This window comes from Nuphar pumila, chromosome 2 (genome assembly GCF_984573655.1).
Source record: "Nuphar pumila chromosome 2, dmNupPumi1.hap1.1, whole genome shotgun sequence".
Lineage (NCBI taxonomy): Eukaryota > Viridiplantae > Streptophyta > Magnoliopsida > Nymphaeales > Nymphaeaceae > Nuphar > Nuphar pumila.
The window spans coordinates 23,007,950-23,034,043 of NC_143250.1; the positions used below are offsets into that span (position 1 = coordinate 23,007,950).

The 26,094-nt window shown below is 41.2% G+C and overlaps 1 protein-coding gene across 1 annotated transcript; it reads right to left on the minus strand.

Annotated features, from left to right (window-relative positions):
* Positions 1-19,036: 19,036 nt before the first annotated feature.
* On the minus strand, positions 19,037-25,697 carry LOC149845028 (U-box domain-containing protein 52-like). Its single transcript, XM_089995455.1, has 4 exons — positions 25,560-25,697; positions 23,481-24,336; positions 22,334-22,846; positions 19,037-19,831 (listed from the first exon to the last, which is right to left on the minus strand). Exons 2-4 carry the CDS (start codon positions 24,030-24,032, stop codon positions 19,151-19,153), a joined length of 1,746 nt encoding a protein of 581 aa, XP_089851581.1. The 5' UTR covers positions 24,033-24,336; positions 25,560-25,697; the 3' UTR covers positions 19,037-19,150.
* Between the last annotated feature and the right edge of the window lie 397 nt (positions 25,698-26,094).

Here is a 26,094-nt window from a genome sequence, read left to right on the forward strand (position 1 = left end):
TGCCTAATAGTGCACTAAGTTGATGAAAAGGGACGAGGTGTCCCAGACTCTAGGTCTCAGGAAGAGGGGTGTCTTGACAAAAAAATCCTGGACTCTGGTTCCAGTGTCTTGGTATCCCACAAGAGTTAAAATAAATAAAGAACCCCAAAGAGGGTTGAGGCACAGAAAGTGGTTAGGGGATTGGTGCTAGTGTTAATTAAGATTATAATTTAAGGGTGTGATGTGTGCAAGCATGCCATTTAACTCAAAACAAACTAAATGAAAAGAGTTTAAAGACACTCACGCATGCAGGTAAGACATGGCATTTGTATTTGTACTTCTTGTATTGAGCGACTTGATGATAAATCCCTGAGACTGAAGGGTCAACCCCTCTTGTGTTTCCTTTATGTAGTATTTACCTCGTACACTTTACTTACTAGGGATCGAGTAAGGATTTTAGGGAATCACATTGAGATGTGTTGTTTGTCTCATTCTTTATTTTACTGTTTTCAAGAGCTCTATAGGTGGGCAGATGCCATAGTAAATGAGACTTGAAGGACATTTTGGATGATTGGATCTGGGACTGCTTCTGAGGGTCTTGTGATGTTTTGAATGTTGGATGATATTTTTAGTTCCAAATTTTGTAAATTTTGATGAATGAATGATATACGTATTTTGCCCCAACTTGAGTAGGATTTCCTATTCTACATTTTCAATTTGGATCCTAAAGTCTTTCGCTATGTTTCCTAAAAGAAAAGAAAAAAATATTTTAATAAAAAAATCTTTAAAATGTTGGGTGTTATACCAACAACACGAGAGGGTCTTGCATGTTCTTTCCGCAACATGCACTGTAGCTACAGTGCGTGTTCCCGACTGAGCGTTGCGCGGTGCTCAGTCGGATGTACGGGCACACCGTACACCCGTCTGTGGGATGTACGGCAGATTCGTACACCCGACTGAGCACCACTCGGCGCTCAATCGGGACCCCAAAACACGCACTGCAGTGAGCCTGTGCATGGGGGGGGGGGGGAGGGAGGGACATATTGTTGGGGATAAAGCGGAAACAAACTGACAGATCAAGTCTTCCCCACAAGTGTGAATCGATGGAAACAATGTGACGATGACAATGGAAGAAATAAAAACAAAAACAGTGGAAACAAAAACACACAACGATTTACGTGGTTCCCTCTCAACTGAGGTACGTTTACGGCGATCGACATGTCAGCACCTTCCACTATCTTTAAACAAAAATTACAAAAGGCATAAGCCTTACAAACACACGAGGTGTAATAAATGAACAAGAGGATATACCTCACAGAAGAATAATGAATAAATGATCTGAAGAACCAGCTTGACGAAGCTGTCCTGAAAGAAGTGTAACAACACTTCTTACCCTTGCTCTCTGTGCGCCCTTTCGGTGCCCTAAAAGTGTTTCTCACACTCTCTCTCAAATATTCGGCATGCACCCGACGATGCTTTGATGACACTTCAACGACGCTCTGACTACTCTATTTTTCCGCTCATACATCCCTTAAGTAGATTATGAGACCCGCAATAAATGTGAAAAGACTAAACGCCTTGCACAACTTACGAAGCGTCAGAAGCACTAATTGCTATTCCAGCAATACCCGCAAATCACCATGTTGCGATGCCACAAATCGCCATATCCAGTGATACCACAAATCACTGTTTTGGCAGACAACACAAATCGCTCTTTCAGCGATAACCACAAATCGCTGTCCTGCTGACATCACAAATTGCTCTCCAACGATAGCCACAAATCGTTGTTCTGCTGACAGCACAAATCGCTCTCCAGCGATAACCACAAATCGCTATCTCCAGCGATAACCACAAATCGCTATATAACAATAACCACAAATCGCTATCTTCAGCGAATACGAAGTTGACTTACGTAGCTCTAAACCCAGACCACAAATCGCTGATCCACAAAGCTCTGAACAGCTGAATCGTCATTCAGCTGAGAAAGACTTCTACAAATCGTTGTCTAGCGAATATAAAAGACATCCTCGACAAGCTCAGGCGAACAGGTTTGGAGTGCGGAGAACTGGGCTTGGAGTGCGGCGAACTAGGCTTGGAGTGCAACCAACTGGGATAAGGAGAGAAACCCAACAATTCTCCCCCTTCTAGACTTATGTGGAAGCTTCTTCCATTTCTGCTAGGAATCGACACTTCTCATGCTTGTCCTTAGGCAATGACTTTGTTAGCATATCTTATGTATTGTCATCAGTATGCAGTTTCTCCAGTTGCAGCAATTTTTTCATTCAAGACATCCCGAATCCAGTGATATCGAACATCGATATGTTTTGATCTTGAATGAAATGAGGAGTTCTTACTCAAGTAAATCGTACTCTGGCTATCACAGTGAAGAATATACACTTCTTGCTTCAAGCTTAACTCTTGCAAGAATTTCTTTACCCATAGCAACTCCTTGCTGGCTTCTGTAATGGCGATGAATTCAGCCTCTGTAGTGGAGAGAGCTACACACTTCTGTAATTTCGACTGCCATGCAACCGCTTCCCCTGTAAAGGTAACCAAATACCCATAAGTAGACTTTCTACTGTCTATATCACCAGCCATATCAGAATTTGTGAACCCTTCGAGAATAGGTTCACCCTTTCCAAAGCACAGGCTCAACTTTGAAGTGCCCTGGAGATACCTGAGAAACCATTTCACTGCTTCCCAGTGTTCCTTCTCTGGATTTGACAAAAACCGACTAACAACTCCAACAACATGAGCTATGTCTGGTCAAGTACAGACCATATCATACATCAACGAACCTACTGCCGAAGCATAGGATTTTTTTTGCATCTCGATTCCTTCTTCATCATTTGCAGGACATTGCCTTGAACTGAGTTTGAAATGGCCTGCAAGTGGACACTTAACGGGCTTTGCCTTGTCCATGTTGAACCTCTCAAGAATGTTTCTGATATACTTCTCTTGTGATAACTAGATCAGCCCATGTGATCTATCACGAACGATTCTCATCCCAAGAATCTGTTTTGCTGGACCTAAATCCTGCATGGCAAAGGTCTCACTCAGCTCCAGCTTCAACTTGTTTATCATGCTGATGTCTTGGCCCACAATCAACATATCATCCACATAAAGCAAGAGAATGGTAAAATTACCATCTGGAAATTTCTTCATAAACACATAGTGATCTGTGAAGGTTCTTGAATATCCATGCTCAGTCATGAAGGAATCAAACTTATTATACCACTGCCTTGGTGCTTGCTTTAATCCATACAAACTCTTCTTCAGCTTGCAGACAAGGTGCCCTTTACCCTTGTCAATGAAGCCCTCAGGTTGCTCCATATAAATTTCTTCCTCCAAGTCACTATGCAGAAATGCAGTTTTCACATCAAGCTGCTCAACTTCCAAATTCATGCTTGCAGCTATACTGAGCACAGTTCGGATGGAGGACATCTTCACAACTGGCGAGAAGATCTCATCAATGTCAATTCCCTTCTTCTGAGCAAAACCTTTCACTACAAGTCATGCCTTGTATCTAGGTTGGAAGTTGTTACCATCAGTCTTCTGCTTGAAGACCCACTTGTTCTTCAACACCTTCTTCCCTTTAGGTGTCTTTACCAGATCAAAGGTGTGATTCTCATGCAATGAATCAATCTCTTCTTTCATTTCCTTGAGCCACTCAGCTTGGTTTGCATCCTCCAAAGCTTCTTCAAAAGTTTCTAGCTCACCTTGATCTGTAAACATCACATACTCATTTAATGAGTATTTTTTGGATGACTGTTTTTCCCTGGTAGACTTCCTTATCAAAGTCTGAGGAAGTAGCTCTTGGGGTGTTGGCTCTTCCTCAATTTCTTTCTCAGCGCTTCCTTCATCTGCATCATCCTGAGGAGGTGGCATCTCCTCCACTCGATCCTGAACAGCTGGGGCATTAAGAGGATCTATGTCAACAAGATCACCCTTACTGGACTCTAATGACTCAGGCTCATCAATGTCTTCAATTGTCTAATCTTCCAAGAAGACAACATCTCGACTTTTGACCACCTTCTTCTCAACTGGGTCATATAGCCTGTAGCCAAATTCTTCATGTCGATAGCCAAGGAAGATGCATTGCTTGGCTTTTGGATCAAGCTTGGACCTCTCTTCCTTCGGAATGCGAACAAATGCTCTGCAGCTAAACACTCTTAAGTGTCCATAGGAAGGTTCTTTCCCAGTCCAAACTTTCTCTGGAACATCTCCCTTCAAGGGAATAGAAGGAGACAAGTTAATCAGATCAACTGTTGTCCTCATTACCTCACCCCAGAAAGATCTTGGCAATTTAGAATGAGACAACAAACATCTGACTCTCTCAAGAATGATGTGATTCATCCTCTCAGAACTCCATTCTGTTGAGGTTTCATCCTCACGGTCCTTTCATGCTTGATGTCGTGATTGGTACAATACTGATCAAATGGCCCAAGATATTCATCGCCATTATCCGAGTGAACACACTTCAACTGCCTGCCAGTTTCTCTTTCAGCTATGACATGAAAGTGCTTGAATACCTCTAGAACTTGGTCTTTAGTTCTTAGAGTATAAGCTCAGACTTTCCTCGAATGTTCATCAATGAAAGTCACAAAGTACAATGCACCACCAAGTGACTTGACCTTCAAAGGTCCACATACATCAGAATGCACAAGATCTAGAACGTGAGATTTTCTAGATGCATGGTTTCTATGGAAAGAAACTCGATTCTGTTTACCATGGAAGCAATGGACACATGGTTCCAAAGGTGTACCTGTTGCACCTGCCAGGAGCTCTTTCTTGGCTAAAACTTGCATCCCCTTCTCGCTCATATGGTCGAGCCTTCTATGTCATAGCTCTGTGGATGAGTCAGTCTCCACAGCATTCACAACACTCTTGCGGATCTTCGCTTGCAAAGTGTAAAGGGAACAAGACTTTGTCCATCTGGCTACCACCAAGGAACCCGTGGTTAGCTTCCACCTTCCATCACTGAAGGTGTGGATGTAGCCCTTATCATCCAACTTTCCGGCAGAGATCAGATTCAGTCAGATGTCTGGTACATGCCTCACGTCTTTCAGCAACAACTTGCAATTAATGCTTGTTTCCAAGCAGATGTCACATATGCTAACAATCTTTGACACATCTTCATTTCCCATTTGGACATTACCGAAATCACCTTGCGAGTAGGAAGTGAAGAAATCGACCTGTGAGGTAACATAAAACGAAGCTCCAGAGTCAATCACTCAATCAGTCTCCTGACCGATCAGATTTGTGCTGATGTCATCACAGATAACCGTGAGCTCTCTATTTGTAACTGCGGCTGTAGCACCCTGCTTCTCTTCTGGACTTTTCTCTCTGCTCTGCTCCTTGAACTTGAGCGCCCTGCACTCCCTCTTCATATGCCCCTTCTTGTGGCAATAATAACACTCGATGTCTTTCCTTGAGCTCGAGTGTGAGTAGCCTCTGGATTGGCCACGAGAGTGCGGGGTCTTGCTCTTACTCCTGCCTCTCCCCCTGTTTTCAACCACAAATGCCTCGGAGGTAGAAGCAACACCTGATGACTTTCTCTTGGTCTCTTCATTCAGCAGACTGCTGGTAACTTGAATCATAGTTATCGTTCTATCAGGTGCAGAGTTACTAACAGTAATCACCAATGTTTTCCAACTCTCAAGAAGGGAGCTCAGGAGTAACAAAGTTTGTAGCTCATCATCAAAAGTGATCTTCATTGTAGCCAGCTGATTCACAATGCTTTTGATGTCATTCAAATGCTCTGCAATAGAGACCCTCTTTATACTTGAGGTTTACAAGCTTTTGAAATAGAAAAGCCTTGTTCATTGTCGTCTTTCGGTCGTAAAGGCTTTCTAGTTTGGTCCAAAAAACATGCGTCGAAGTTTCTGTAGAAACATGATAAAAGACATTGTCGTCTATCCACTGCCGAATGAACCCGACCGCCTTTCGGTCTAGCTTTTTCCATTCGCCGTCTTTCATCTCTTCTGGTTTGCCGCTGAGACCCACAATGGGTCTATCCAGATCTTTACAAACTAAGAGGTCTTCCATCTTAGTTTTTCATGTCATTCAGTTTGTGTCGTTCATACTAATCATGCGTCCAACAACGTTGTTCTCCATGACTCACACACAAATACCCGAACCAAAGCTCTAATACCAGATGTTGGGGATAAAGCAGAAACAAACTGACAGATCGAGTCTTCCCCACAAGTGTGAATCAATGGAAACAATGCGACGATTACAGTAGAAGAAATAAAAATAAAACCAGTGGAAACAAAAACACACAACGATTTATGTGGTTCTCTCTCAACTAAGGTACATCCACGACGACTGATAAGTCATCACCTTCCACTATCTTTAAACAAAGATTAAAAAATGCATAAGCCTTACAAACACACGAGTTGTAACAAATGAACAAGAGGATATACCTCACATAAGAACAATGAACAAATGATCTGAAGAACCAGCTTGACGAAGCTGTTCTGAAAGAAGTGTAGCAACACTTCTTACCCTTGCTCTCTTTGCGCCCTTTCGGTGCCCTAAAAGTGTTTCTCACACTCTCTCTCAAATGTTCTGCGTGCACCCGACGATGCTTCGACGATGCTTAGACGACACTCTAACTACTCTATTTTTTCCCTCATCCATCTCTTAAGTAGATGATGAGACCCGTAATAAATGCGAAAAGACTAAACATCTTGCACAGCTTACGAAGCGTCAGAAGCTCTAATTGCTATTCCAGCAATACCCACAAATCACCATGCTGTGATGCCACAAATCACTATCCAGCGATGACCACAAATCACCATGCATCGATGTCACGAACTGACTTCCTGCAGAAGCCACAAATCGCTATCCAGCGATGCTCACAAATCGTTGTCTTGCAGACAACACAAATCGTTATCCTGCGATAACCAAATCACTATCCAGTGATACCACAAATCGTTGTTTCGGTAGACAGCACAAATTGCTCTTCCATCGATAACCACAAATCGCTATCTCCAATGATAGCCACAAATCGTTGTTCTACTGACAGCACAAATTGCTCTCCTGCGATAGCCACAAATCGTTGTCCTGCTGACAGCACAAATCGCTCTCCAGCGATAACCACAAATCACTATCTCCAGCGATAACCACAAATCGCTATCTCCAGCGAATACGAAGTCGACTTACGCAACTCCAAACCCAGACCACAAATCGCTGATCCACAAAGCTCTGAACAGCTGAATCGTCATTCAACTAAGAAGGACTTCTATAAATTGTTGTCCAGCGAATACGAAAGACATCCTCGACAAGATCAGGCGAACAGGTTTGGAGTGTGGCAAACTGGGATGAGAGAAACCCAACACATATAACCTGCCCCCACCCCCAACAACACCACCAAGCAAGAGATTAGGCAAGTAGACAAGAGATTCTTCCTCCTTCAAGATGCCACAAAAGCCAAACCTAATTCATCCCAAACCCCCAAAAGAGGGAGTTTTTCTTCAAAAAACTAGCAGAGCTCAACTGAGAGAGATAGATAGACAAAGAGAGCTCAACTGAGAGATAGAGATCAAGGGCTTGTGGTGGAGGTGGCTAGCGATGGTGGTGGTTGGAGAGAGAGGGTCAACTCATGGCGGCAAGGGCTCAACTGAGAGAGATAGAGAGAGCTCGACTGAGAGAGATCTTGGGGGCTTGCGATGGAAGTGGTTGACTATGGTGGTGGCTAGCTGATGGCAGCAAGGGCTCGACTAAGAGAGAGAGACATACCAGTGGCGGAGCCAGGGGTGGGCATGGGTGGGCAGTCACCCACCCTAGAATTTGAAACTGAGTTGACTCGTGACTCGTGAAACCGAGTCGACTCGGGACCCGTGAAACCGAGTCGACTCGAGACCCGGGCTCTCAATGAGTCTAGAGCCTGCCGAAAGGGGCGAGGGGTAAAACTCTCGCCACTTTTCCTCTCTCCTCTGTGCTCTGTCCCTCCGTTCCGGCGTTCCCCATCTGTCACTGGCAACCCCATCCGACGACTCTCCTCCCCTGTCCTCTGCAGCCACCGGCAACTGTGTCACCGGCCTTCCTTCGGTGAACCCGCGGTGCCCCGCTCCGAGCTTCTCCCTCTCCGCTGCAAGCTCCGACGATGCAAGGCCCCAGTGTCGCAATTGAACCTTCCTCCTCCTTCGCCATATTCCTTTCGCCGGTGACCATCGCTAGCCGCCGACAGTCGCACTATCGTAGGTAACCTCCCCTAGTCCCTACCCCCTCTCTCTTGCTTTTCTAGTCGATCGGCAAACACGATAACCCTGCTTTTGAAAACACGATAACCTTGTTTGCAGTTTCTGAGAAATTGAAGCCTTCGATTTCTCAGAAACTGCAAAGCATCAGACGACCCATGTCGCCGACCGAAAGACCTGCCAGCGACGACTGCCAACACGACACACAACGGATTTCGGTGACATTTGATCCCCTGTACTTTCTGATGATGGCAGCTAGATGGCCGACCAGAGCTTAAAAGTTAAAACCCCCTTGACCTTACAGAGAAGTCGTGAAATCTTTGGTGAAAACGGCGACGCCTGGCGATAGAAACCATTATTGGCTCCCCAACGACGATCCATGGCTGGAATCCTTTTAAAAGAAACTCATCCAACGATGGTTTCAGGATTCCGACCAACTCGGTGGTCTGGTGATGGCTTTGATGTCGGCGATGAAACAGGGATGTCGGCGACGCCGGAGAGGCCATTGGTGATATAAGCCCCTCAACTCCACGACGAGCATCAACAGGTAATCAAAAAATTGGCAGTTGATCATTGCTATCGGTCACTGACCAAGGTAGCTGACCCTCACCAATGGAAGCAAAAAGGGGAAAAACCCTGCTGATGTAAAATAGAGTCGTCGCCCTCTCAGCAAAAACACATTTTTTTTTATTTGTCGACAGGGATGTTGGCGACCAGACGACACTGCCACTGACGACAATGCCGGTAGCAAGAAAAGGCCTGGCCACCGTATGGACGGGACCTTCTAGTATCTCTGTAGAGGGGATCAGATAGAAGACTAACCACTCCCCCCGCCGGATCCGCCCCCTAACCCCTTGTTTCCCAGCGGGGGTGGGGGTGGGGGGAGGCCCCCCTTCCCTCTGAACAACATGTGTGACACCTTTAGATAGGGGTTGCTCATATTTTAAGGTATGACACTGTAAAAGAGCATAATTGAGACACTTTGCACTCTGAACAACAATAATTTGAGAATAGCAAAAAAATTTCCTTTGGGTCATTCCTCTTCTTTTTTTCCCTTTTTTGAGATGAATTCATTTGTTTTGTTGACATCTTCTTGTGCCAATGCATATTCTCAAGCAGTTCAGTGACAGGAGCCTCAAGTAGTTATTTCTGTTAATTTATATTTCTGTTTAATTGTTATGATGCACCACATCATTTGCAAGCTTTAATGACTTCTTTATAATGTTATTTGTAGGGCCATTTAGCTTTGTTACTTCACATTCTTTTTTCATTAACAAATTTGATACATCAAAGTTCAAGCTACAATTTTTGGAGTTTTTACCTTCTGGTCTTTCATTATAATATTTTCATAAAACATTAGAAAGCAGTCCCCTCACATATTTTGCTAAGAAGCCAGCAATCATCTTTCTCTTATTTTCACCACGTATACTTATGTTTGATGGCCCATAATTCTAGATTAATGAACCTAGAAATGGTTGAAAGTTTTCAATTGAATCAAATATTTTATTAGATCTTCATTTAGCCATTAAGTTTTTTGTCTTTGTTTTCCCTTCAATGGAAGCACAATCACATTCTTTCCTATCAATAGGTGAACAAGATGCCTGTTACTATGGGTGATGGAAGCGTCTTATCAGAAGAAGGTTTTTCCCTTTTACTTTCACCAACTTGTGTTTCTGGCAGGGGGCTTCACCCCCCTTGCCTCTGCGAGACCTTCCCGACAGGGGGCTTTGCTTTCTGTCCCTCGATTATCGGTTGGGGCTTTGCTTTCACTGCCTCCTCTGATTGCCAACAGGGGGCGCCCCTTGCCTTGTTCTTGTTCTTGTTGTCATTTCATTTTGCTCCATCCTTTTTTGCAATAAATATGAAAAATAGAATATGTCAATTGTAAAAATTTCATGAATTTAGTTGTTTGTATTTCTTAAGTGAACAATCTTTATTTTAGTTTAAAAGTACAATTTAAGGTTTTATCTTATTATGTTCATAAATTTAGTTGTTTGTGTTTGTAACAATTGTTATTTTAATTCAAAGGCTTATTTAAGTTTTATCTCTCCACGAACGATTGTTCCTCTAGCGAATTTTTTTTGGCTCTGCCACTGGTCCGAATAAATGGATTGTCCTTCAAGACCATAGCATTGTCCCCGAGACCCGAAGTCTGCCCACCCAAGGAAAAACTTCTGGCTCCGCCACTGAGACATACAGAGCTTGGTTGACAGAGAGAGATTAGGGGCCTGCGATGGTGGCTAGCTAGCGACGGTGGTGGTTGGAGAGAGAGGGTTGGCTCTGACGATGATGGTGAATAAAGAGAGAGGACCATGTATGCTCTGCGATGATGGTAGATGGTGAGGGTTTGGGAGTGTTGTGAGGGAGAGAGGAGAAAGAGGTGAGTCTCAAAATCACATGAAGGGACCCGACATTAGGGTCGGATAACCCTCATAAAATGAGGGTCATCGGATCTGAATGGATAACCGTTAATAGACCAATGGGTTTACAGGTTTCCCTGGTTTACATATTCCAGGGATCTCTCTCTCTCTCTCTCTCTCTCTCTCTCTCTCTATATATATATATATATATATATAATGAACCTACTAAACATAGATTTTCAATGGCCTTTTTTTTTTTAAATTCTGACCCTTTAGATGTGATCAGATCGATTTACTAGAAATTGTCTCTTGGATCATGCATTTTGAATGAAAAAAATGGTATTTGGAGCCTCATAAATTATGAAAATTATAGGTTGTTGATTTTTGAAACCTATCCTTCCATTGGAATCAAAATGCTCCAAGAAGTGATTCTTATAAAAACAAACACAGATCACATTTGTACAATCAAAATTTCGAAAAACACCAAAAATTCATGGAAATCTAATAATATGTTTCATTTAGTAGGTTTCCTATTTAGTAGATTGCCATTTCGATATATATTGGCTGCTAATCAAGGTATGAAACTAATGAGTCGAAATCATACTTTTCTTCAAAAAATTGTTTTTTTTCTAGATCAAATGTTACCAATGTGATTTACATGGTTCGTTTAGTAGGAAACTTGTTTTGAATAATGTGAGCATGGCAAATAATTAGCTTTTTAATGGGGTTCGTAATTTAACGCTCACAATGTACCAAATTTCATAACTCAAAAATCAACTTTTTACATCAGAAAAGACGGATCTAAGGCTTCATCTAACAAACCATGTTGAAGACATATATAGTTAGATAGAGTCAATACAACTTGGACCTACAATCTCTAGTCTTTGCTTTCATTAATAGAAAATGTTTTTTCATATATATATATATATATATATATAGAGAGAGAGAGAGAGAGAGAGTAACCCGTATCATCAAACGGGTAAGCTGTCCAACACAAATAAAATGTTTTGTTACGTTTTATAGTTTTTAGCGGTGGTCTTGACCACTGCTAAAGACCTGAGCAAAAACCAGGTCTTTAGGGGCGGTTATAAAAACTTTTTTTGAATTCTTTTGGCATACGGCCGCGCGTCTGAGGTCTTTCAATGTCAGAGGCATTCGAGGAAAAGTTGTAGTTGCCTACCACTGTTTTAGCCTACTGCTAAACTACCACCTGTAAATAGGTGTTTTCAGGTTGTTTTCGCAGATCTGACCCCTAAGTGTGTTTGACATGGTCGATTAGCCAGGAAATCAAACTTGGATCATGTTTTGTTGATAAAAAAATGACTGTTAGGCATTGAATATTTTTAAAAATTGTAGACCGTTGATTTTTAAATCTTATAAAAACCTACCTATGTATTGGAATCGGTCGATCCAAGGGCCGTGTCTAACTGGAGGAAGCACGGACATGCAATAAGTCCACCCAAAGACTCTTTAGCAGTGGTCAGTGATCACCACTAAAGCCAAAAGGGTCTTTGATCACAACCATTGCTAAAGACCCTTTTCTTACTTTTGGTGCTCACTTTGTTGATCGCGTGGGCATCTGACAGGTGTGTCAAAGACTTGGCATCCACTCTTATGCCCATCTCTCTCTCTCTCTCTCTCTCTCTCTCTCTCTCTCTCTCTCTCTCTCTCTCTCTACGCCTCGTTACACATTATATTCTGGCGGATGTATACGCCTTGTTACGCATCTGTCTTCCTGATCTTCAGTGCCACTTGCCGCTAAGGTCTCCCCCGGATCCAGACTGATCGCCTCTGTTTCTGATTTATATTTTGTGCTCTTTTTTGGCTTATGTTTTCTTTGTCGGTATGGGTCTTGTGTGTTTTGTTTGTCGGTTTCAACGTCCGTTGAACCTGTCATAATGTTAATATATTTGATTCGTCTCTCTCTCTCTCTCTCTCTCTCTCTCTCTCTCTCTATATATATATATATATATATATATATATATATATATATAGGAAAATGAAAACCTCTTCAATGAAAAACCCTCTCTAATGGACATTTTATTGAATGCGATGTTTTTTTCAAAATTTTGACGGTACAAATGTGATCTATATGCTTATTTTTATAAGAATCAATTTTTGCAGCATTGGATTCCGATGCATGGATAGGTTTTTATAAGTTTCAAAATCAACAGCATATAATTTTAAAAAACAAATTAAACTCCAAATACTATTTTTTCTATCCAAAATTCATGATCTAAGTGTCGATTTATAGTAAATCAATCATGTTGAACATATTTGTATGGTCAGAATTAAAAAAAATATATCAAAAAAATTCCATTGGTGAGGATTGAAGGGGTTTTTATTGGGGAGGTTTCATTCTCATATATATATAGGGATGTTTGTCGAACTCACAAAAAGTTTGATGTTATGTCGGATGAGCATACATTATATAAAAAAGGGTTCACGGCGTCTTACCATCATTCAACACTTTGGGCATCTACCGATACACTCCTTCATATATATATATATATATATATAACAGCAAAATATGTAAACTAGTATGAACCAAGATTTTTATAAGGTTCAGGATGCATTCAGTGTGATCCATTTGCTTGGAATCTATTATTGGATCATTGTAATGGGATCAAGAATTGTGATTTTTATGAACATTTTGAGCCATTGATTTCAAGCTTTAAAAGATCCTTCATCTTATACGGATGATCTAAGAGTCTGTTTCTATAAAACCAAAAATTTAGATCACATTCATACAGTGAAATTTTAGAAAAAAATTAAAAAAACTATGAAAATCTCAATTCATATTAGTTTATATATTTTGTCCCTTACATATTCCAGTTACCCTATATATATCCCCATTAATGTTTTGGGTATGATCGATTTACTAAAAATCCACACTTGGATGATGTGTTTTCGATTAAAAAAAATGATAATTGGATCATCAAAAATTTATAAAAGTTTTGAACCGTTGATATTTTGAGCCTTATAAAAACCCACACATATTTTGAACTGAATGCTTCAAGAGCCGATCCCTATAAAATCAAGTGCATAGATCACATATGTATGATCAGAATTCAAAAATAAAACAAAAAAACCTCAATACCCATTCAACATGTTTCATGTATATATATATACCATTGTTGGACAGAGGCATTGAATAATCTCCCACCATTGATAGTGTGCAAATAGATGATTTTTTTTCTGCAAAACTAGTCTTTAGTGGCAGTCACAACCCCGCTAAAGACCTTACAGTTATATTGCGCTAAAGGCAAAATGAGCAAACACAGGGCATCTGGGTGCTTCTATGGTGGTAATGTACCACCATAACTTACGGTAGTAAACACTTGATTTTCGTATATCTGAGCTCCAAACACAAATTCAAAGCTTTGGATTATGTTTAATATATTTTATTTACCATTTTCATGTATTAAAATTGACTAAAATATTATGTTTTCTACCATTTATAGACCATCATTTTTTCCATGAATTGTGAGCCGTTATTTTCACTGTGAAAAAATGGATCTTATGATATATATTAGACATGATAAAACATAGTAAATAAATTATGCTAAACACATGTGTAGGGTTAAATCTACCCGATAAGAATCATGGTACATAACCAACTTTTATATATATACGAGAGTAATTGTTTCCTTGCGACTTACATTTGAGCTTAGAGTATATTTTGCTTTTGTTAAGTCTGATGTAAGCTGCTCGGTTCAGGTGAATCAATACCCCGAAGGGACAACCCTATACTTGAACTATAATAGTTTGTGGGCAAAATTGTGAATGAAGTAAATGCGTTGAGTTTTTTTTTGTTTACCCTCGTTGTGATTTCTTCTTATGATTGCAATTTCTCTCTCTTTATTATCTCTTGTTATCTTGTACTCTGATTACAAGCTTCCGCGATCAGCAAGCGAGCTGACGAGTAGGCTTGCGGCGGTGAAGAAGAACCGTCGTGCCGCACTGGCCCATTAAAGGAAATAGGCCTATGACAAGTGGTACCAGAGCTCATTCTTGTGCTGGGAAAGGGACTCCGGAGTCAGTGTCGACAGACACACCGACAGACTGCGATTTATGAGCAAGACATCGTGGCGTCTTATCAAAACTTACGCAACACCAAAGACAATGCAGTTGTCAAAGCTGAGGAGATGGGTTCACCTCGGGGTCTAGAAGAGTTGGCTGAAACTGTTAACAAGTTGGTGGAAAATGTGACTTCCCATGAGGAAGCGATTTCACGTGCATGTGAATCATTCAGTGAACTAAATGATGTGGTGGCGAGCCTGCAAGAGCAGGTAAACTTACTAATGGGGCAGGTCACTTCGTTGACAACTACACTAGCCGACTTGCAGACTGAAGTATGAGAGCTTCAGTTGAAGAATCGTACGTTGCAGCAGACGGTGGCCTTAAATGGTGGAAACGGTGAGAGGTCATCAATGATTGATATGCCAAGACCCGCAAAATTCAATGATTCTCGTGACAGTAAGGCCATTGAGAACTTTTTGTTCCAAGTAAAAGACTACTTGGATATCCAGAATGTGATCCTTGAGGATCTAAGGATTAAGGCTGCAGTAGCCTTACTTGATGAAGATGCAATCGTTTGGTGGAGGCGGAAGTGCAATGACATGGAGAGGGGTCAATGTGTGATAGACACTTTTGACGACTTCAAAATGAAGTTGTGCAACTATTTCATGTCAAGAAACACGCAGAGACAGGCGTATCAGATAGTTCATGAGCTCAAACACTCTGGTTCGTTGCAAGACTATGTCAGAACATTCCAGAAGCTTATGCTGAAGATACCTAACATGTCAGAAGATGACATGCTCAACTGATTCATTGTTGGACTCCAACCATGGGCACAGTTTGAAGTAGAAAGGAGCAACCCCCGTATTTTGGAAGATGCATATGTGGCGGCCGAGCGTTTAGTTGATACTCAGCGCAAGTCTTTCATTCCCTCAACCAAAGTCGGGAAGAAGTCTGACCACAGATGCAAGAAGGATGAGCGGCGCGATGATAAAGGTGAGGCATCGACACGCCATCAATAAAAAAAAATAGAATTATACAAAGCATAACAACAGCAACAAGGGTGCGGTTGTGACATGTTGGTTTTGTGGCGATAGACATATCGTCAGGCAGTGCCCAAAGCGCCTTGTAAAGGACGACAGACAAACCAATACTTCACATGAAGAATGCAGCAATACTGAATGCAGTGACACTGAGACCATGCAACCAAGGATGAGAGTCATGTGATCGATTAACGCAGCTAGAAGTTGCGCAGCTAGAAGTTGCGCAGCTAGAAGTTGCGCAGCTAAGAACATGCATGTCAATAAGGAACTTATGTAAGTAGAAGTCATTATGAATGAGAAGTCTACTTCAGCAATGGTAGACTCCGGGGCCACACACAACTTTGTCTCACGAGAAGAGGCAGAGGGGTTGGGCTTAAAGCTTGGGCCAAAGTAGAGGACTATCAAAATGGTAAACTCTGAGGCATAGCCCATCTTTGGTGAAGCAAGAAATGTGGCTACTCAAGTGGGGAGTTGGGTCGGCAAAGTCAACTTCTCTGTGGTGTCCCTGAATGATTTCAAGGTGATTTTGGGTATGAAGTTTCTGCGAAGCCAAAATGTTATAATGTTGCCAAAGTTTAACACGTTGACGATCATAGGGTCAGACATGTACCACACACTGCAGTACCTTACGTAGAAAAGCAAGTCTTCAGTGTTATCAGCAATGCAACTGAAAAAGGGTGTCAAGCATGGGGAGCAAACATTCTTAGTTGCAGTGCATGCAGAAGAAATGAAGGTAGAAATAGTAGTGCCGCCAACCCTAGCCCCAATATTGGAGGAGTTTCGAGAGGTGATGCCTCTGGAATTGTCGAAGTGTCTTCCGCCAAGATGTGAGGTCAACCACAAGATTGAGTTGACCCCAAGAGTGAAACCTCCTGCAATTGTTCCATACTGTATGGAGCCAGTTGAGCTGAAGGAGCTGCGCAGGCAGCTAGCGGGGATGTTGGACGCAGGCATTGTTCGTCCATCAAAAGCTTCATTTGGTGCCCCAGTCTTTTTTCAGATGAAACATGAAGTCCACATGGATGCCTCAAACTTTATCATTGGCAGAGTTATTATGCAAGATGGTCATCCGATCGCATATGAGAGTCGCAAGCTAAAAGATGCAGAGAGACATTACATAGTGCATGAATGTGAGATGACCACCATTGTGTATTGCCTCAGGACCTAACGACACTACCTCTTGGGTGCTAAGTTCATCATCAAGATGGACAATGTGGTCATGAGCTATTTTCAGACGCAGAAGAAATTGACGCCTAAACAAGCTCGATGGCAGATGTTTTTGGCTGAGTTCGACTTTGCCTTGGAATACAAGGTTGGAAAGACCAATGTTATGGCGAATGCCCTGAGTCGTAGGGTTGTATTGGCAGTTGCATGCGCGGAGCCTTCTGAAGGGTGCATTGCTGAGCCGCATCTGTGAAGGTACGCAACAGGATTCGACTGCACAACATCGTGTTTCTCTGACACAGGCAGAAAAGACTAGGCGATTTTGGCTACAGGATGACCTCATCGTAACAAAAGGGGGACGCATCTTCGTGACGCGGTGAGGAAGCCTTCACCGAGAACTACTTAAAGAGTGCCATGATACACTATGGGTCGGCCATCCTGGTCAGCAACAGACCATAGCACTCCTTGAGTGCGGCTACTATTGACCATAGATGAGGGACGACGTTAAGGGGTATGTGCAGACGTGCCATATCTGCCAGCAAGATAAGAGGACAAACCAGAAGACTGCCGGTCTCCTTGAGCCTCTACCAATTCCAGAACGTCCTTGTGATAGCATCTCCATGGACTTTATTGTTAGTCTGCCAAAGATAGAGGGTCTCAGTTCTATTTTGGTTGTGGTGGATCATTTCTCAAAGTATGTCACCTTCATCCTAGCTTCCAAGGAGTGCACTGTAGAGTTGTTCGTAAAGCATGTGGTGATGCACTTGGGCATACCAAAGAGCATTGTGAGTGATCGCGATGCTCGTTTCACGAGCAAGTTCTGACATGAATTATTTCAGCTACTTGGCTCTGATTTGTTATTTTCAACAAGCTTTCATCCGCTGACAGATAAGCAGACATAGTGCATCAACGAGATACTTGAGCAGTACCTTAGGCATTTTGTTAGTGTCAATCAGAAAAAATGGGTGAAGCTTCTTGATGTGGCATAATTTTGTTACAATCTGTAAAAGAGCGAGTCTTCAGGCCACAACCCGTTTGAGATAGCCACAGGGCAGCAGCCACTGACCATGCACACTCTTGTCGCACAAGAAAAGAGAAGGCCATCATTCACCTATCAGTTTGTTCGCGACTGACATGAGCAGAATGAGTTGGAGAAGATATTCTTACACAAAGCGGCAAAGATAATGAAGAAGTGGGCGAACAAGCATCGTCGGCCCGCGGGGTTCTAAGTGTTGGTGAAACTATATCCTGATCACACAGGCATCTTCCGCGGGCGGCACCGCGGACTACTCAGAAAGTATGAAGGACCCTTCACCATCACAAATAAGGTGGGCAAGCTGACATACAAGCTGGAGTTGCCCCTAGACTTCAAGGTGCACCCAATGTTCCACGTGTGCAACCTCAAGTAGTTCCATCCAGATGATAGAGACCCGGAACACAGTGTGCCACAACGTATTCCCATCCTGCAGAGGGGCCCGACAACACAACGAGCCGAGAAGCACCTCAGTCAGATCCTTCGCCACAAGGTCAATTACTTAAGGAAAGCGAAGAAATACTTGGTACAGTGAAAGAAAACAGTAAAACCAACATGAAAGCCTGCATTCCGAATGAACAGCCACTACCCGACTGAAGTCAGGGCTTACCATGAAACAGATGGCACCGAGGACAACGCATGATTTGAAGGGAGAGCATGTTCCTTTGCTACTTACATTGTACAGTTGCGCTTAGAGTTTAATTTGCTTTTGTTGAGTCTGATATAAGCTGCCCGATTCAGGTGAATCAATACCCTGAAAGGACAACCCATATACTTGAACTGTAATAGCCTGCGGGCAAAATTGTGAATGAAGTAAATGTGTTGAGCTTTCTTTTGTTCACCCTCGTTGTGATTGTTTCTTGTGATTGCAATTTCTCTCCCTCTATTCTCTTGTGCTCTCTTGCACTCTGATTACAAGCTTTCGCGATTGGCAAGCGAGCTGACGAGTAGGCTTACAAGGGTGAGGAGGGACCGTCGTGCCGCATTAGCCCATTGAAGGAAATAGGCCCATGACAATAACAGTGGATGCGCAAACCCTGTATGATTGCATGGCACGCTGTAGCGGTCAGTGATCACCACTAAAGCCAAAAAGGTCTTCAGCAGCTGTCACAATCACTGCTAAAGACTCATTTTTTAACTTTTTGTGTCCACGCCATATATATATATATATATATATATATATATATATATACTTCTTTGATTGGTTCATCGTTACAAAGCCAGGCAACATCCTTTCCACATGGTACAGAGTATTTTTATCACTGCTTAATGCAACGGCATAACCACAAATGTAGGAAGTATGCATGGACCAGCAAGCCAGTATCCTAAGCATTTTAGTTTACGAAGCTACAGATAGTGTTGCAATACCATCCAAACATCTTTGCTCAGGTTTGGGCGACGCCTCTTATTGCTTTGACAACATTGTAGCCCCAGCTTAGCTAGCTTTAAAGCTTCACCTGGTGGCCAGTCTCCAGCAGCTAAATCAATTAGTGTGTGTAGCTTCTCATCTGACAGAGCTGATTGGACTTGCTTGACCAACCCATGCCCAGGTTTTCCTGTCAGCAATTTCAACATGATGATCCCAAAAGCATAAACATCTGAGCTGCATGACAACTTATTTGTAGTCCAGAACTGGGGGTCTATACAGGCCATAGTGTTCTGACGTAGTTCTGTTTGATTGAGGGAAGTATCATCGTCAATAAACTCTATATGACGAACGATGCTCTGGATCCCAAAATCACTGAGCTTAGCAGTAAGTGTAGCATCAAAAAGGATGTTGGTAGGCTTCAAATTACCATGAATGATAGGAAATGGCCTTAAAGAATGAAGGAATAGGAGACCAGAGCAGATTTCTGCAGCAATTCTTAACCTGGATTGCCATGACAAGGGCTGTATGCCGTTCTTATTAAGCAGGTGATCTTCCAGGCTTCCATTAGGGCGTAACTCATATACAAGACACTGGGGTTCGGAGCATGCACCAATCAACTTGACTAAGTGTGGATGTCTTATGTTGGTTAAAGCAAGCACCTGTAAATAAGCATGAGAGAAAGAGACACAGAGTGCACATATCAGAAAATTTGAATAGGCAAACATCCAGAAGCGCAGAAACTATTTTTCTGAAAAAGAAAATTATGCATTCAACTTTAGGAAGAAAAGTAAACAAAAATAAACACTTGACTGCACCACCAAAGACTGCAGAAACTGAAGCAAAAATGAATCGACTGGAGGCCAACAAGAGGAGCTCAAATTATATTTAATTTGTTTTAATCGTAGCTCGCAATTCAGTCTTTAAACTGTGCTGGACACGATGTGCACTGTTTCAAAGGAGGAGTTCATTTAATTTCAACACAGACTAACATCTACCACCTTTGAAGGAAAAACGAGGACTGCTCTGCCATTTGCTAAGAAATGGAAAAACTTCCGTGTTCTACATTCTAAAGGACACTTCTCGAGGAAGCAAAAAGGTCACATCCAGGTAATTTCCATTGCAATCCAACCATAATATAGTTATGTTGTATTGGAATTAATGACACACATGTGTCAGAGGTTTCCGAATGGATACATTCCAACATATATAACTTTTTACCTGACCTGAATACCAAAAATCCATGTAATCATGTTAAGACAAGCATATATGATATGAGATCAAATTGAATGCAACTCTCCTATTTGCTTATAACTAGGATGTAAAGGATCCTATTTGTTAAAAATCGTGACAATACTTAATGACCTCAAGCAGGTACTACAAGTTGAGAACTCACACCAAATAATATCTTAACCAAGTCCTAATTGCAAGAGCAGGGATGAAAAACAGGAAGCAGTATGAGAAACAGAAATTGAGAATGTCATTTTAAATTTTCAGAGGATTCAAGAAATGAAAAGCAATCAAAATCGTTTAGAAATCAATATGTGAAATCATATGAATACTGAGAAATTGGAGGTAAAAGAAAACTCTGAATAAAGGAAGATCACGGTCAATAACAATACCATTTTATTAAAAAATCTCTATATCACTTAGTTAAGCGAATAATACAAACATACAGTAAAAAATTGTACAAAATATTTAAAAAGCAATATCTTAATAAGCTTGCATTGATAATATACATTGAAATAATAAAGAGTTTGTGTAGTAATTTATGCATATTTTATCATATAAATTAAATCTACAAAAATCATTGATTTTTTTCATCTAAAAGACAAACTTATGAAGCAATAACAAAATATGTTCATATTAACTCAAAATTTGCAAAAAAATATTATATCCAAAAAGTATTGTACTTATACTCTACTATGTCACAAGGACACAACTCTAGATCCCTCATACCTGTGTGGAAACGGTCGGACACGGGTACAGGTATCTGGTGCGATACAGGTATGTGATAGATCTGAGTTCGGATCCGGGTTCAGTTAAAACACAACCCAAAACTCATGTTTCTTACATTTCTTTTCCTTATTCTTTGTGTTCTTTTTTCTATGAGAGAGAGAGAGAGAGAGAAATTTTTAAAAACCCCACCTACCATTTTCAATTATGAGGGGGCAGGCCCCTACCTACCTTTTTTATTTATGAGGGAATGGGGTTCTTGAAATTACCCCTCTGCTTTTACACACACAGGGTATTTCCAAGAACTCCCGGCGCTATTTCAAGAATCCCCTGCCCCTTCATAAATGAAAAAGGAAGGTGGGGCAGGGAGTTCTTGAAAATACCCTCTGTGTGTGTAAAAGTGGAGGGGTAATTTCAAAAATCTCACCTACCTTCTCAATTATGAGAGAGCAGGCCCCCACCTACCTTTTTGATTTATGAAGGAATGGGGTCCTTGAAATTACCCCTCTGCTTTTACACAGGGTATTTTAAAGAACTCCCTGCCCCCTATTTCATTTATGAAGGGGCAGGGGATTCTTGAAATGGGGCAGGGAGTTCTTGAAATTACCTCTCCTTTTTCTTTTTAAAAGAAGAAGAAAGAAGAGTATTTCAGAGAACCCCCTACCACACTCCTTCCTTTTTGGCTTTTTCATCTATGAAGGATGGGGAAAAGCAAGTCCATTCTTGAAAATTGCCCTCTTCTCCGTTTAAGAGAAATGAGAAAGATGAATGAGAAAGGGGTTCACCACTTTCCCACCTATTTTTGATTTTCGAGAAAATAAGAGGCTTTTTTAAATTTTTAATGGTTATGAATTTTGATCCAATCCAAATTCAAAACATTTCATTTCATATATATATATATATATATATATATATATATATATATATATATATATATATATATATATATATATATATATATATATATATATTAGCCGTGGCCTCGCACCCACATTTTTTTAAATTGTTGTATCGTATCTCCCTATCCTCACCCGTACCCATGTGACATAGTATCTCTATAATTTTATAAAAAACTATAACCTCCAAATAATGTCATAACATAGAATCAGGATTCCCATGACTAAGAATCGAGATTCCCACTTACCCTAAGGGATTTCAGTAACTATGCTATGAGCATGACAATTATAAGTGATGGATGAAATATTCACCTTCTTTTTGAACTCAGAAACTCTCTGTGCTCTTTGATGGTCGAGTATCTTGATGGCAACAGCCGTATGATGAAGCAGTCCCTTGTAAACAACAGTTCCAAGGCATCCTTTCCCAATTACAAGAGAAGCATCAAAGCCACAAGTTGCCCTCTTCACTTCAGGGAGGGAGAACATGTAGTAGTTTTTCCAGTTCCATTCATGTTCAGCAACTGAAACCTTCGTTCTTTGCAGCTGATCACTCATGTCCTCTAAACCAAATTCCAAGTCAGAGATTTCAGTTTTGAGAACGTCTTTCTCATTATGTGCTGGAATTGTTAGTTCAATTGTATTTTCCAAATAGCATTCCAAATCAGAGGTTTTAGTTCTCAGATTTTCTTTTTCACTATATGCTGCATTCTCAGGGAGATTGTCTTCTCCTTCCGTTGAAGGCTTCAACATCTCCAGCTGAAGCCCCTCCTCAACCTCATTTTCCACAATATGTTCTTCAGTTATGGGACTTCCTATCCTTGATTCCTGGATAAATAGATAAAGAAAAGAAAGAAATTTTGAGTTTGCTTTGTTTTTTTTTCAACAGTGCAGCCTGAAGGGAGGGGGATAGCCTCCAATACAATTTAGAAACCAGACCCAACTGTTTGTAATAATGCAACTCTAACCAGTCCAGTTATCTTATTCAACCCTGATTTGCAAATATTCAGCTGTTAATAGGTCAAATAATACCTGGACTGGTTGCCTTCCTAGGATAACCTGGATTTGATGAGACTGCATCTAGATCCAGATTCATGCAAGTGTTGTTGGATCCAACCAGAGATATACATACATTCCAGGTCGAGCGAACAACTACAAGCAAACCAGCATTTGCAGTTGTAGTTCTCGTTCCTCAATGGATATAAGCTAATTGAGTTTTTGGCCATATAAGACCAACATGGATGTAGAACTGAGGCCAACCTCATGTTATTCAGGTCATCTCATGCAGACTGAATTGTGAAAGGAATGAACATAAAAACTTCATGAGCCAAACTAAATTTTTGGATGAGAAAGATGTCAGCATAATAAAAATGTGCTGGCAGTACTAAGGTAAGTAGCTATCTAGGTCTTCATTTTACAAGTTATTGTAAAGATGGATTCTGTAAAAGTAAAATACACTTACTTCGTCCACAATTTGTTCTGCTTCTTGACCAGTTTGCAACCCTTTCGATGCTTCTTTTTCAAACTCATGGGCCTCCACTGTGCACTGATGCTGCCCTCCCAAAATGTTCAACTTCTCTTGCAGATCTGTTGTATGCAGCAAAAGCATCCTGCTATCTGTCCATATGTCAGTCTGAACATTTGTGCAGGAAAATCTTACTAACTCAGAATCTAACTGAAGTAATTTGTCTGAGTACATATATTTCTTCAAAAAATTCCATTTTGGCGTTCTGGAGCACTCTGTAACCAACACCATCCCCTTCTTCAATTGTAGCATCAGCTCAGACACATCTTTTTGTCTAATAACCATAAAAGCATCATCCTGTTTGCTGACTGTTAATTCCTCATCTAGTTTGTTGAGCTCCTCAATTTTCGGAACTAGAGATTCTAGCGTGCATTTGAGATGATCAAATGCATCATCAAACTCCATAGTCAGGGCTCTTGCCTCAAGAATTGTAGTTAGCAACTTTGAGACAGTTGCACCTACTACTGCCCCACCAATTAACTCAGCCATTTCAGCGTGGACGTTTGGCTGCCAGGAAATTATTAATGTTTTTATAAGGAAATTAGGATGATGGATTACTATAAATGTCCCACTTCTGTTTTTGGTAATAACCTCAGTGCATTTTGACCTTGATGCTCATGATTGCCTCTCCACCAGACTCAAAAGTTGTGCAGCTGATCTTCCAGCTGATAGCATCTCCACATTTGAACCATGAAGAGTTCTATCTTTGTATCTATGCATTCCGATCTTGTAACACAATTTTTTGTGTTTTAGCAGTGGCAACCAAATGACTCTTGCCAAGCTGACACAAAATCTGCAGATGAACAACAGTTAGTTAATAGGTTCATGATCATCTTTTTCTATATAGTAAAACTGCATACAATGATAGTCAAAGGATAACCTGAAACAGATCTTGAGCACATAAAGTCATAACTCATAACAAGTCAGAGGGTTCTCATTTAGCAGATTTCTAGTTCTACGGATGAGCTTGGGCCTAAATATCATAGTTATTCAAACCTTGGACATTTATGATTCAGTTTTTCAGATCCAGTCTCATTTGCTAGGATCATGTAAGCATGATTTGCCATCAGGATAGCAATCTGGATGGTGTATGAGTTAAGAGATTGCAGGCCCTTGCCAAAATTGGTCAGGCCTGACCAACATGAATTGGAGAGACGAGACCGACTCATTTCAGGCCAAAACTGGTCTACTAAAGTAAAGATCACAATTGGGGCAAAATGAGGTTGCTGGATGGTTATGTGGCACTATGACAACCGAGGGCTCGGGTTTGAATCTTCCGGGGGTTATCCACAGTTTGCCTATCCGCAGAAAAAAAAGTATTAATCTAGAAAGGCTGAACCAGACGATGTTAAGAGTAAGACCAGTCCAGTATAATTCACACCAATTGGGAATCGGTCTAGTCTTTCTGAGTTAGATCAGGACGCATATAATCTAAACCGGATTTCCTTATCCTGACAACCTATCAGAATTGCTCCACTGGTTTTGTGGTCTTCATGCCGCTGCTTCCCTCTTCACTTCATTTACTAACCAATAGGACTAGATGCATAAACACACGCGACAATTCTATGCGAAAATTGAAGCTCAAGATCAAAGCCAAGAAAATTTTCAAAACAGTTTCAAAAGCAGTAAATAAATAAAGATGGATATAATTGATTCAGTTGGGATGGCATGTTACTATTTGAAAAGCAGAAAAATTGACGGCACAGTTCGCACAAATCTCAATTCCTTTAGAAGATTAGAAGCTTTGGTGGTGATCCAGTTCCCAATCGCTCTCACCCAAATTCAAGCGAAGGGCAAGCGGCAAACAAGCGTTTCAACACAAAAGGCGCACATATCTCAGATGGGTTAGGGGGGAAGTGGGATCTTTTCCCCCTTATTTCGAGGATTGTTAGATTTGGGAAACATCATAAGCATCTGAATAAACTTATAAGGTGGGAAGAAAGGAAAAAAAATGGAAATTTTGGACACACTGAACAATGAAGACAGAAGCATAAAAAAGAAGCAATGGTTGCGCACCTCAGCTATTCAACGTTCGTAATCTCCTCGAACTATTGATGAATCAATCAGAAGGAAGAATCTCTGGTGCAACTGGAGGACACAGGCAAGGGTGAAGAATGAATATTTGTTCAAGGAGATAGGGTCACGCGGTGCCCTTATTACATACACGACTGACCCCATCGAGTTTCCTGGAAAGGCGCATTCCGATTCTCTCTCTGACGTACTTCCTTTGTGGGCTGACTACTCGCAAAAAAACAAAAAACAACGTACCCGCTCCGCGTTTTGTCTTCAAAGAAAAACGATTCGGAGGAAATCGAATTTGCGTTCAGGAGATTCCGCGGCTATTGTTGCCGGGGAGCCCAATCCCATGTCCAAGCAATGCGACCGCACCCTAAGCGAGAAAGATGCAATAGCAAAATGAAAAATTAGTATGGATTTTTCGACCTTTCCATGCTAGACTTTTTGGTTAGGAGATTTTTTTTTTTCAAAAAGTATATTTTTATAGAAAACATTATTTTACGGGAGTTGCTTACCAATAGAAAATTTCTTTTTA

Excerpts from the sequence above, each read along its gene's own strand:
- LOC149845028 (XM_089995455.1), bottom strand. The coding sequence starts at position 24,032 with ATGGCTGAGTTAATTGGTGGGGCAGTAGTAGGTGCAACTGTCTCAAAG. Across the intron at positions 22,847-23,480 it reads CAGAACAAATTGTGGACGAA|GAATCAAGGATAGGAAGTCC; the intron begins GTAAGTGTATTT and ends CTATTTATCCAG. Across the intron at positions 19,832-22,333 it reads TTTCTGAGTTCAAAAAGAAG|GTGCTTGCTTTAACCAACAT; the intron begins GTGAATATTTCA and ends GCTTATTTACAG.